Consider the following 13445-nt stretch of genomic DNA (forward strand, 5'->3'; position numbering starts at 1 on the left):
TCACTCTCTGTTCTCTCCCACACATCCGTTGCCACAGCAACAGACTGACAACAGCTCCACTAGTGTATCAGGATTCAACACCAAAATACACGCAAACATTTCCCACACAAAGAACAGAACATTCAGTCCTTTACTGTTTAATGCTTCCAGGCTTGATGTTTATTTTGTGATTATTAATAAGTGATTGCATGAACATTAGCGGTGGTTGATTAGCTACCACTGCTATTAGCTAAGCTAACACAGTGGTGGCTGAATAGCTAATTCAAACATCTGCTGTACTGATGATCTACCAGAGTTGGTGTCTGGTTGCCTTTTTGTTAACTGAACTGAAACACAGAGAATTCTGCAGTCTATCTGCATGCTAAGGATCTCAAAGTCAAGCTAGCATAACTGTCCCTCTCTCTTACTATTTTTTATCTAGATGAAACTTTTTCCTGACCTTGTTATCTAGTTGTCATAGTGCTGACAATTAGTAGCAAAACATTGCGTCCCCTTTTCTTTTATATATCACAAATACATTTAAGATTTAGCGCATTAAGTTGACACCTTGAAGCTAAAGATCATGCTAGTCATCGTCGGTGAACAGTTTTTTGACCTCCACCAGGAAGCTGGGGGCGCGGGCTCTTCAACGGGTCTATGAGGTCTGCTTTGTGTTTGATGTCGTCAGGATCGGCAGCCTGGTCTGGATCAGACTCCGACCGGAACCAGAGTGCAGTTCTCTCTCTGCTGAGCGTCCGTTCAGCCGGCTCAATGAATGCCTGACAAACTCAAACCTCAGCTGGTAAAAGAAACGACCATAAGGGACAAACTGAGGAGGTGAGGAAAGGGGATTCAACGTGATCACGAGCGGATCGTAGCTGGCCTGGTTGGAGACCAATCTGGGACTCTTTAAAACTGACTGAGCAGCAGATCGGTTCAGTTTCCAGAAAGCAGCAGGAATAAATGAGACCATGACGTGGAGCAGAGGAGGCTGTCCAGAACAAAGCAAATATCCACGTCTCCTCTGGACAGTAAACCCAGAAACTCAGCATGAACAGCCACAGAGAGACCTTTTATGTCTTTCAAAGTAGAAAAATGATTTGAAATTCTCTTTGAACAGGTCTTTAGGAGAACCTGACTGAATCCTTCTTCAAGACCAGGGATGCTTTCTAAAGCAGCAGGACACTGACTGAAGAACTGCCAACCTTAACTGGATAAAACAGGAAGTGAGGACGAAGAGCCACCTCTCAATACACAGATCATCTCTGGAGAAACCCAGCATCAGTGATGACCTTAAAGGAAGGAAAAACATGAAACTGAGGGAGAAAGACTGTTGATGCCCTGGCTCATCAGGGGATCAACAAAGTTTGTTGTGATAAAGTCGATCAGCAGCTCTGATGTCTACAGACCTCAACTAGGAGACGTTCTTCCTCTGCGTCTGAACTAAATGAAGGACAGTTTCTGACTGCAGCTAAGGCTGCAGCATTCACACCATCCCTGTTCAGTCAGCTTTAATCCAACTCCCGTCCATTTTAAGTCCAGTTGGTTTGGGTCAGTGTGTGTGCACAATCCAATTCTGTTGTTGACCAAAGAAGTGAACTCTGATCCGCCTACAAACCTTGGTAGGTCTCGGTTTGTTGAAATGAACTCTGGTGTAGCTTGAATGCATATGTGAACAAAAAGTGGACTGGAGACCACTCCAAAAGCAAGAAGTAGACTACAGCGCAATGCATTCTGGGTAAATACAACAAAAACAAAGATGCTAGGCCAGCAGGAGAAATGGCTCATGGTCTTTAATCAAAGAAAGCAGAGAAATCCTCCAAATGCTAAAATCTGACGTTAATCCATTCTTGTTTACATTTCATAAAGAAGGAGGTTCTTTATGAAATGTCTTCTTCAGAGGTTTTCCTGAGGCAGTTTTGGTCCCCAGTCGAATCAAGTCTATCAGGTATTAAGCAGCCTGAACCTCCTGTGCTTCCACCATGTGTCAAACATGAGCTGAGACTGACTTTTTAAAGAACAAAGGGAAACATGGGTTAAACAGAATAAACGTTTCTGGCTGAACTTCTACAGCTCAGCCGTTCTGATGAAAACATGGAACTGAATATGTGGAGAAAAGTGAGACCTGCATAAATCCAGCCTGGCTCATCATATCAAGCATCCCAGCTGCTGAGTGCTGATGGCTGAAACAGAGTAACTAACGTCCAGTTTGTTTGACTGAAAGGTTCTGTAAAAGTTCTGTCTCCAGACTCCACATCTCTCTGGTCTCATTTATTCGCTGATGCTTGGAGACGACAGTTGGACCCCTCAACGTCTCTCCTGAAGGACAGCAGGAACCCCTCCCACCAACAGAAGTTCAGTGGAACTGCTCAGAACCTGACGGATCGAGCCTCCAGGCCTCCAGCCGACCTATGACCTTCCACATCACACCTCTTGTGCTTCCTGTCTGAGTCTCACCTTTTTTGACTTTCTTCTCGTCGTCGTGCTCACTGGAGCCCAGCAGGGTGAAGATGATGCCGGTCTGGGAGTTGAGGCCAACGGCTGACACCACCATCCTGCCCGAGCCTTCCATCACATGAGTCCCTGCGTACCGGTTCAGAACCGAGTCGTTATTCTGGCCGTGATCCTGCTTTCTATTGATCAGTAGATGAAAGTGGACCAGAACCACTCACCGGACAGCAGCATGGGGTCTTTGTCCAGGGACTTCCGGACCTGATCCGACTCTCCGGTCAGAGAGCTCTCATCCAGCTTCAGGTCGTTGCCTTGGATAAGGATGCCGTCGGTGGGAAGCAGGTCTCCTGCAGGAGGGGTCAGAGGTCAGGGCTGCAGCTTGCCAAGAAAACTTATTGGAATAATTTTGATTCAGTAACTTTGAAAGAGTTGCTTTACATGTCTTTGATCATTGTGTTATATTTAGTTTTTCATTTTAATCAACTGGTATGTAGGGACAGGTTTGGTGAATTAGCCACAGCTAATAAACAATGTGATGAAGACATCTATGTTTCTTGCATTTATCCCTATTAAAGACTAAATAAAACCAACTCAAATAAAAATAAATAATTTATTGAGCATAATCATTATGAGCCACTCACCGTACTTGATCTGAGCGATGTCTCCCACCACGATCTCGGCCACGGGGATCTGGATCACCTGGCCCTTGCGGATGACGGTGAACTTCTGCTCCTGCTCGATGCGGCTCTGGAGGCCGCGGAACTGCTTCTCCTTGGACCAATCGTTGAAGGCCGTGACCAGAACCACAATGATGACAGAGAACAAGATGGCGGCGCCCTCGATCCAGCCGGCCTGCGCCTCTCCCTCGTCCTCCACGCCGCCCGCAGCCTGGCCACATGCTGACAACCAACGAACAACCAATGAACTTGTTTCCATGGAGACAACCTCCAGGTTCTTCTTTATCTTGGTAACAACAGGTTCTAAGAGTTTATTTTTGTTCATTCTGATTAGAAATAGCTAATATCCTTGCTGGCTTTCTGAAGGCAACATTCGCAGTACAGTGGCTGCTGATGCAGAGTGACGTCAACTATTAACCTTATAAGTTAAATTCAGTCACAGTAATAACTTTAATAACAATCTAGTTAATGATACCACTAATATAATCAAGCAGAATTTGATCAGAGTGTAGTCAGACCTTCAGCATTGCCCCCTGGTGGATGGTAGAAGGACAGGCCCAGGGAGATGATGGCGGCAATCTCCAGGATGATCAGTGTGACGTCCTGCAGCGCCTCCCACACCAGCTGCAGGAACGTCTTGGGCTTCTTGGGAGGGATGAAGTTCTTCCCGAACGCAGCGTGGCGCTTTTCTAGATCGGCCGGGTTTCCAGACAGACCTGCAGAAACAAACAGCGCAGATATGAATTCTGATGATTCTGGACAACTGATGCAGTCTAATCATGATGGAGTCTCCGCAAGTTGGCTTGGAGGCGGAGCTCTAGCGGGACGGAGACGGATCTCTAGCGGGACGGAGACGGATCTCTAGCGGGACGGAGACGGATCTCTAGTGGGAACGGTTTGCCCAGAAAGCAGACTAATCTAATTAATCTAATTCTCCTTTTTCTGGAGTCGTCCCCCTCGTGTTCTGGACCTGTTCACGGAGCAGAGATGAACCACCTCAGCTGACCCGGACCGGATCTGGATGCTCCATCTGCTGGACCTCCAGAGCCAATAATCAGCACCTACTGGGCCGCCCCGGCCTGGTTCCTGGTCAGGCTGGCTCTCTGCTGCTAACAGCAACAATCAGATCTCAGAGTGGGTCAGAGAACCTGCAGAACCAGAGGTCCATTTCTAATGGTTCCTCCACCAAATTCTGGGCCCAGAACCTCCCTGGCCATGCAGATGGAAACTTTAGAGATGGTTCAGAGTCTGGAGATCTGATGAGGTCGAAGATGGTTCAGACGAGGTTTCCTGACTTTAACCATTAAAATACACTCCATGAACCTAAATGACGGCGCCGGGTCCAATCCGTACCCGCGTTCTGTACCCAAACTGTTGTTACTAAACTGTTGCTCTTCAGGTTGTTCTCAGTACTTCAGATTCAGACAAGAAATCTGGAGATAAACTGAAAAAAAAGATCCTGTCTGTCTTTTGTTTATAGATTATCATCAATTTCCTCGAATTCCCCTTTAATTATATATGAACTGGAAGCTAATGGAGACCTGAGCTCTGGGTTACTGCATTCTGGGAAACGATGAAAACAGCAGAAGCTAAACCATGAAGGACTGATTATATATGTTTATGGCGTTGCAGTGAGAGCAGAGCAGCCTGTCCATCAGTCAGTCAGGCCAGCCTGCAGCCTGCTGCTGAACAGCCCGCTGAGCTTCCTGGCTGACATGCTGCTGCAGATCTGAACTATGATGGCTTTCTATCAGGAGAATAAACTGAAACTGGAAGAGGAATTTCAACTTTAAACCTCGGTTTAAAGTTGAACCCCACAATAGAATAGTCGGTTCTATTGTGTCTACATCAGCGTCTACATCAGGTCAGATCAAAGTTTACACGGTAAAACACAAAATCTTACCAAGAATTTTTGGTCTAGTTTTTACTGCAAATATCTTAGCAAACTTGAAGTACGACAAAAATAACTTACAAGTAACTTTTACCAAGACATAGAGGCTTGTTTTAAGTATAAGTAAATAATTCCTGGATATTGATGAAAAAGTTCAAGTTCCTTTGGCAAATTATTTAACTTATAACAAAACATTTTCCCCATATTATAAGTTAACTTATCTGCCAATAGAACAAGAACGTTTTCGTAAACAAGCCTCTATGCTAACAGTTACTTTTAAGTAAGTTTGTCTTACTTCAAGTGTAATTTTTGCACGAGAAACTAGACCAAGATTACTTGGTAATATTTTGTTTTTTTTGCTGTGTATTTATATAAAGTGCTTCACAATAATTACAAAATTGTAGATAGATAAAATAAAAAATATATAATAAAATTGGAAGTAAAAAAACAACAACAAAAGTATAAATTAAAAACCAAAACATACTTCATTTCAGAAATTTCCCAAAACCTGAATCAATTAAGTACTCATTCTTTCCCTGCTTTTTTAACTGGTGTTAGAAACAATGATGAGTTTTCAGTCTGAACTTGCAGGGTTGCAGTCTGGGTGATGCCACAGACAAAGCTCTGTCACCTCTAGACTCTAACTGGTTTCAGCCAACAGAAGCTCCTCGTCTGACCTCGGCGCTCTGGGTTGGTGGAGGGAAGATAAGAAAACTTAAAACAGAGAGCCAGACAAAGGTGTGCAGAATGGGGCTGATAGACGGGCTGCATCGTTTTTCACGCTCTGCAGTTGCTGCCAAAAACTCTGGTCAAACCCTAAATACACAGAATTGCAATAATCTGAAAGTGATGTAATACATGTGTGGATATATCTCTCAAATTCAGGCTGAGGAAGATAAGATTTTATCTTGGCACAGGTTCTCTGCTGGAAGAAACTGGCTTGGATAAGAGCGTTAATATGATTATCAAATTTAGACAGAGGATCAACCATCACACCCAGATTTTTCATTTTATTTATTGTTTCTGTTGTTTTCTCTTTAATCTGGGGTGCTTAAGTGTTAAATGTTCAATAGAATTTAAAGCTTATTAATCTTTGACAATCTGTTCTTGTATTATTATGCTATTACCATAATATTACTTGAAAAGGCTCTCATAACACCAATGTTATTGTTTATTGCAATAACTTCTGGGACAAATTATCATTCAGTAGAATATGTTATCATGACAGACCTGGTTCTGAGCCATCGGAGCGGTTCTGTAGTGACGGACCAGAACCAGAACCCAAAGAGGATGTGGGAGGTGAATCTGGTCATGTGATGTTTGATCATCATCAGCTTTAATCGATCGTGTTGCTGTAGCAGCTCAGCAGCATCGGGTTCGTCACCGACAGTCCAGCTCCCGTCTGAAGGGAGGCTGTAATGAGGCTGGCAGGACGGATTTTAAAAATATCCCAGCAGCTGTCAAACCGTTGCTGATCGATGTTCAGAGCCGGTTTGATCATCTGAGGCTGAAAGCTGCTGTCACTGAGCAGCACAACCAGCTTCACACAACCTCCTCTGCCTCCTGTTCCCGCTCCAGGTTCTGGTTCTGACAGCTGCTCAGCGTCCCACAGGAGACCAACATCTCAGCCCTGAGCTGAAGCTGCAGCAGCCAGAGATGCACCGATGAGATATTATATCTGTTTCAGGTATCAGTCACAGTGTTCCTGATCCATGAGGGCTAATCTATTCTGTATTATTCTATGCATTGTGCTCTGAGCGACATCATGGCTTATTATTTATTCTAAATTATATTTATTACTCCTAATTGCACTTTCTGAACCATTTGAAATAAGATTTGTTTCCGTTTTATTTTTACCGTTTGACCAAGTTAGTCAAACTATTGTTTTAGTCTTATTTGTTACACTGGCTTTTATTCTCCTAATTAACTGAACAAATCGAAGTTGTTTTTACATGTTTGACCGCGCTGATGAAGCTGTTGGTGTATTTCAGCAAGCTGTTCTGGTGCAGAGTTATAAATAAATTAGTAACTCACTACATTTATGTTTGTGTTTGGTGAATTTTTAATCAATAACTGGGTCAGAATCAATTCTGCTGCCACTGAAACTCCCACTCAGGAACCAGGGGGTCAAAGGTCAATAACCAACTATGAACAAACTATTTAAAGAAACATAATTTCCATGCCTGTAAAACACCGGACCGGTTCTGTCCAATCTGAGACTTTTCAAGATGAACTCTTCTCAGGTAAAACTGATAAAGAACCATCAGGTGATCAGCAGAACCCAGCAAAACCATCCTCCTGGACTCTGATGTCAGTCATGAAGAACCGGATCAAGCCATGAAATGATCTGGGTCACTTCCTGTCCTGCAGTAAAAGAGTGGATTTCTGACCCAACAGCCGATCCTCAGCATCTACACTGAAATATCTATGATTAGTCCTGCTCAGCATTTATCCATTGATCAGTTTCCATGGGAACCAGCTGGTCTCCATGGAGATGAGGCCACGCTGCTGCTGGTCAGACCTGCAGCTGCCACTGAACCCGGGGTTCTGCTGAGAGCTTCTGAGGAGTCAGTATCTGATTTGTAGTCAATGACTCAGAGCAAAGCTGATTTAATCAGTTAAAACTAACTTAAAATGTTGTCATGGAAATAGTAACACACAATAAAAATACTCATCTCTGAAAACAAATCCTTATTAATTTTTACTCAGCTTTATTTTTCCATGAGTCATTGTAAACATGTGATGCATGCAGCGACGAGTCTTCAGCATATTTTGTTACATTTAAACATAAACTGCTGTCCTTACAGGTATTTTGTAATTTTAAATAAATCATCTCTTATTTCTCATCCTTTAATTTTGTTTTTGAGATAAAGGATCATTTTAGCTTTAATGGGCTCTTGGTTTTTAATTGTTGAATCATTTTTTACCTTTCTTTTAGAATATTTAGATGATGATATGTTTACTTTTTAAATGTCTGACCCACACCGATCTGCTGGGTGTCTCCAACCTCTCCAGCTGAAGGTTATTGAGGTCAAATACAGTTTGATGAAGAGAGTTATCTGTCACATGTAAGACATTTACTACTAGTATCCTCCCCATAGAACCTCAGCCTCCATGTAACATAACCATCCAATTAAAGCTGCTCTCTGGTGCAAAAACAAGAATTTGGTTTGTTTTCTTGAACAATACTGAAGCGCCTCAGTGCTAACTGTGATGCTAACTGCAATGCTAATGCTAATGCTAACTATGAGTTTATGAAAAACAGCCAACATGTCTGGATCTGGAGTGTTTGCTGCTCTAAACCAACTGTTTGCTCTCCAACATGTCAAACATCTGCAGACGTTCGACATGAAAGATGAAACTTCTTCTCTGACAGCTTCAGACATGCCGGATCAGACATGCTGAGATGAAAGCTGCGCTGCTAACAGAGACAACAGCAACCAGCTGCCATCTTCTCACCTGAGTGACACCACAGCCAGTGTTCCTTTGTCCTAAAATAGCAGCTTATTTATAGAAGCCATCTTTAAAGCCTGTCACCATGAAACGATTCCTGCTGGCTGTTTCTCAACATGCTGAAGGTTCAGTTTAACACAGAGCGGGCTCACAGGCAGAACCCGGACCCAAAGCGGGTTAGAACCCGGCTCTCTGAGGGGACATAGCGGTCCAACCAGGGACACCGACCAGACCAGAGACATCTGCAGCTCCCACGTTCATGTAATCTGTTATTTCACTTTTAGATTCAGTGATGTTTAAATATATTTTTGTAAGATAAAAACAGAAAAATCATAAAAAATCTGAATATTTCTGCATTTCTGCAGATGCTCTTCATCCTGATATTAAACCTGCATCACAACAACCTTCATAATTTTGTGGTTTTATAACATTTCAGTGATTAAATGTCATAAACATTTGATTCTGTTGGAGCAACTCGTTAAAAATCCACATCAGCTCTGATGAAGCAGGAACTGAGTCATCAAGGCCGTTTATATAGGAGGTCAAAGGTTAGGCCCATAATTATTCATACTCCTGGCAGCTCTGTTTATGTGAGGATTCTTCTGACTGAATCAAAAGAAACGGGGAAAAGCAGCTGTAAGGATGACTGGAGAGGTCAGAGGTCAGATTCAACCCCAACACCTTCCCTGAGGGACATTTCCTACCAGTGGGTGCAGATGATCCGTTCTGACCCGGTTTCATTTGTCCTGAAGCTTAAGCCCCGCCCCCTCCAGTATCGGCAAAGCGAATCTAATGAAGCTTCTGTCATTAAAGGAGTAACTTCGACTGTCCTCTGATTACTAAATGGAGCAGAGCAATGATCGGTGGAGCCATTAGGGGAACGGGCTGGAACTAATTTCAATCCTGGAATGGACCCATGGAAACACACACACACACACACGCACACACACACGCACACACACACACACACACACACACAGAGACAAACCAAGGGATCAAAGGCTGAAGGAGGGAGGAGTAAACAGCAACATGTCGGCCATTTTCTACTCTGACACAATCTGGTGCTCTGGGGTCAGGTCCGTTTCCTCTGAACATGTCAGAACATCTGGGAGCTTGGTGAGTCGGTATCAATCCGTTTCTGAACCAGAACCATAGACGGTTCTGCTGGTCGTTAAACCGGACCTGCAGGTCAGCAGAACGCTGCTGCTCTCCAGGTCTGGTTCTGTCATCGCCTCCCTTCCCGGCTCACGCCAGCAGCAGACTCACCCACAAGTAGAACCGGTCTGGGTCCAGAACAAAGAGGACCAATCAGAACCAACCCAGGTTCTACTCCTTTGCTGAGTTACAGGAGAAGGTCAGTTTATTTGGTTCTGAAATTATCAAGAAGCTACTGGTTGCTAGGATATGCCAACATCCTATAATAATCCATTTTATTATGAAGCTACATGTTACTAGGAGATGCTAACATCCCATAATAATCTAGTCCTGCTTTCCCACTGAACCAGTTTGGAGTAAAAATGGTTCAGCTTCCTGTTTCTTCACGTCAGACAGAAACTGGAACCAGGACTCGAGTCTCAGACCACGACTTCCAGTCCAGCCTCTGGATCCAGCCCACAGAACCGGTTCTGGTTCTGGTTCCTACCTTCGATGGGCGAGGTTTTGAGCTTGCGGCAGATGTTCTGCACATCTCCGTGACCGTCCTGGATCTTTCCGACAGCCTCGGCGCTCCGCAGCTCCATCAGGCCCATCAGCTCCTGCATGCTGATTCCGAAGTCACCGTCATGGCCGCCCTCGGCCACTGAGTTCCCCGGAGGGTGGTCGGCTGTGTTGTTGGCCATGTCGGTGCCACTGGCGCTCCTCCTCTGTCTGGGCTGGCTGACGGGTTCTGGGTGCGGTCGGTTCTGGCGGGTCGCGGTTCTGGACTGCTAGGTCTTCTCCCCTCTGGAGGCGGCTGCAGGAGACGAACGCTGAGCTTAGATCCAGGCGTGGACAAGCATGCTCCCTCTGATCACCATGGAAACCAGGAAGTAAACATGTTGCCACTCTGCAGAGAAACAGGAACAGGTTTAGAATCCCAAACAGCAGCAGAGATCAGAACTCATTACAGACCCAGAACCATCCAATCAGATCCTCCAGAAAACCCAGAAATCCTCTATTGGGTTTCCAGAGTTCAGTGTGACATCAGCGCACACAGAACCGCCATCTTGTTTGTGTTTCTATTATTTTCCACTGAATTCAGGTCAACTCAGAACAAATGATTGGAACAAAAGTCAGTTTTTAAAAATATTTGTAATTTATTTTAATGAAAAAAGCTGATTATCGCAGAACAAACTGGACCCGAACCAAAAACCCAAACCTTTCCCTCCGCTCTCTGAGGTCAAAGGGCAAACAAGTTTCATCATGATGTTTATCACCACTACAATTATCAATCCAGTCTTTCTGACTTTAAATGCATCAAAGCAATATTGAGTTTTTTTCTTCTGTAATGATAAAAACATATTTGAGTCATTTTTCTGCTGAAGTGGCTGATTTTGTTGCCACGGAAACAGCAGCAACAGTGGACTAGAGACAGATCGTCCCCATGCTGGCTAGTTTCACTTCTTCTTCCTGTTGGTAAGGATTTTAGTCTCACCAGAGATGTTTAAACTTCTTACACTAATAAGTCGCCTCCAAGTCAGTCCAAGTCAGGTGCTGCACTCAGCTACAGATCTGAGCATAGCACAGTCTATATACCCACGCCCACACATACACACACACACACACACACACACACACACGTCAGTCCAAAGGTGGCACCTATGTTTGGCCCTGAGGGACACACCCAGTCATTCCTGATGAACTACGAAGCAGAAAGCTATGCCGCAATTATTAGCTGGGTCTACGAATACAATAGGCAGCAGATCAGAAGACAATGAGAGACATGTCACAGGTACAAGGTCATTACATCAGCAACGAGGGGGAGGAGCTTCCTGTGCTCCATCAGGTTAGCTTAGAGACACTGAGAGGCTGAACAGAAACAGAAAGTGTTAGGCGACAACCACCGAACTGTGGACGTCCCCTGAGAACAGGTTCATATCAGAGGAGCTGACGATCCGTTCCTGACGATCTGGTCCTGGTTTTATATGGGTCCCAGGAAAGCGGCAGGGCAGTAGGGGGATTTTGGGAAATTGTTAGTTTTCTCAGCAACGAGAAACTTTAGACGGTTCTCCAGTTATTATGTCTTAATAATCCTGTAATATTAGAAACATCAGCCGGTTCTGGTTGTTTCTGAGACATTCTACCCAAAATCAGTGAGCCTGAGCATCAGTTTGCATAGTATAGACACGTTGCAGTGTGGCATTATGCGCACAAAATCCCAAAAAAACTTCTCATCAATGATGATTACCATTGGTTTTAGCTGTCAAGTTGTCAACATAATACGCTAAATCTTAAAATTATACGTAATTTCAACACTTCAACAACTAGACACTGAGGTCCGTGAAAAGTTTTAATTGAATTGAGGGAGATGGAAGTAGATGAGTTACGCTAGTTTGACTTTGACAACCTTAATGTGGATGTGCTGCAGAATTCGATGTGTTTCAGTTCAGTTAAAATAAGGCGACCTACACACAGATTGTCAGTAGAGAAGGCGATTAAGTGAGCTAATCTACCACTGCTGTGTTCAGGTGATCATTCAATAATAATCACAAAATAAACATCAAGACAGAAAACATGAAACTGTCCATAACAGCTGTAGACATGTCCGGTCTGATGCAGATACCAACGTTTTCCTGGATCAGCCACTGATGGGAACGAGACGATCTGAAATGTAAAAATCCCATGTTATGGGAATCTGTGAATGCACCAGCGACCTCAGTGTGAACATGACGAGGCATTTAGGTTCAGGTACAGAGCTCACTTAGCGGTTTGTTCAGGCTGCTGACAAGCGAGAGAGAGCGGGACGTTCAGCAGATAACAAGAAGGCTGAATTCATTACAGGTTAGTTTTCAGACAGGTAAGAACCTGCATTCTCTAAAGTGTTCACATCCAGGATGTAGCTTTAGCTAAGGTAGCCGCACGCTAAGCTGCTAACAGATGCTAGGTTGTTTTACATGGACTGCCATGTTCCTGATGCAAAACACTCATGACCACTCACAACCGGAGAGACAGGGAAATATTTCATATTCGTTATGTTCTTAGAGCTGCTTCTGTTATAGATCATAAAGCTTGGCACCAGGAGGTTTGTTGTGTTTAAACTTTGAGATCAAAGGGAAAACAGGTCTATCACATTGAGATTAGAAATCTGTAAGCAGGTCAAAGATTAAGAACATAAATCATTCAGACTATTTTCTTAAAGTTGCTCTGTCAGCAACAGAGAGAAGCTTCTTTCAGCCAATCAGGTGGGATCTAGTAGAAAGGGGGCGGGGCTTCACTGCTAACTGTTAAAAACATCCAAACTGTCATATCTTATGAATCTGAATGAAAAGGTTGTGTTTTCTAAGCTGGACTGTCAGAAATCACAACAGTCTGGTCCTGATCTTCCTCTTCTTCATGTCCCCCCTTCTCTTCCTCCTCCCTGCTCTGAGCCTCTGCAGACACACCTGCTCTGCATACTAAAGGAGCAGCCTGTACCACCCTTCTCAACACACACACACACACACACGCACGCACACACGCACACACACTGCAAACTCTGGTAACACTCTCCACTTGAAGAGGAACTTCTTTTCCTGCGTCAGAGCCAAACACACACACTCACACACTCCATCCCCCTGTGACTCCATGCAGACGTTTCCTCATGCAGAGAGCGGCTGCACAGCGGGATTGGCCAAGACAAATGTGTGTGTGTGAGAGGGAGTGTGTTGCAGCATGCCACACACACACGCACATGAACACACACGCACGCACGCACGCACACACACACACCTGCACACACCTGCACACACACACACACACACACACACACACACACACACACACACACACTCACTTTCTCTGGCGTGGGGGTTGGGGGT

General features: G+C 44.3%; 1 protein-coding gene across 4 annotated transcripts in view; it reads right to left on the reverse strand.

Moving 5' to 3' along the window:
• The window catches only part of LOC106936664 (plasma membrane calcium-transporting ATPase 1-like), a 67018-nt gene that overhangs the window by 26978 nt on the left and 26595 nt on the right, over positions 1-13445 (reverse strand). For all 4 annotated transcript variants that reach the window (XM_015017800.1, XM_015017798.1, XM_015017799.1 and 1 more), the window contains exons 2-6: positions 10094-10495; positions 3626-3823; positions 3072-3329; positions 2652-2777; positions 2437-2562 (exon numbers count right to left, since the gene is read on the reverse strand). In XM_015017800.1, coding sequence (XP_014873286.1) covers positions 2437-2562; positions 2652-2777; positions 3072-3329; positions 3626-3823; positions 10094-10289 — 904 coding nt within the window. In that variant the 5' untranslated portion in view covers positions 10290-10495. The remainder of the gene's footprint in view (positions 1-2436; positions 2563-2651; positions 2778-3071; positions 3330-3625; positions 3824-10093; positions 10496-13445) is intronic.

This window comes from Poecilia latipinna, unplaced genomic scaffold (assembly GCF_001443285.1).
Source record: "Poecilia latipinna isolate Pla-1442-1.1 unplaced genomic scaffold, P_latipinna-1.0 Scaffold2190, whole genome shotgun sequence".
NCBI lineage: Eukaryota > Metazoa > Chordata > Actinopteri > Cyprinodontiformes > Poeciliidae > Poecilia > Poecilia latipinna.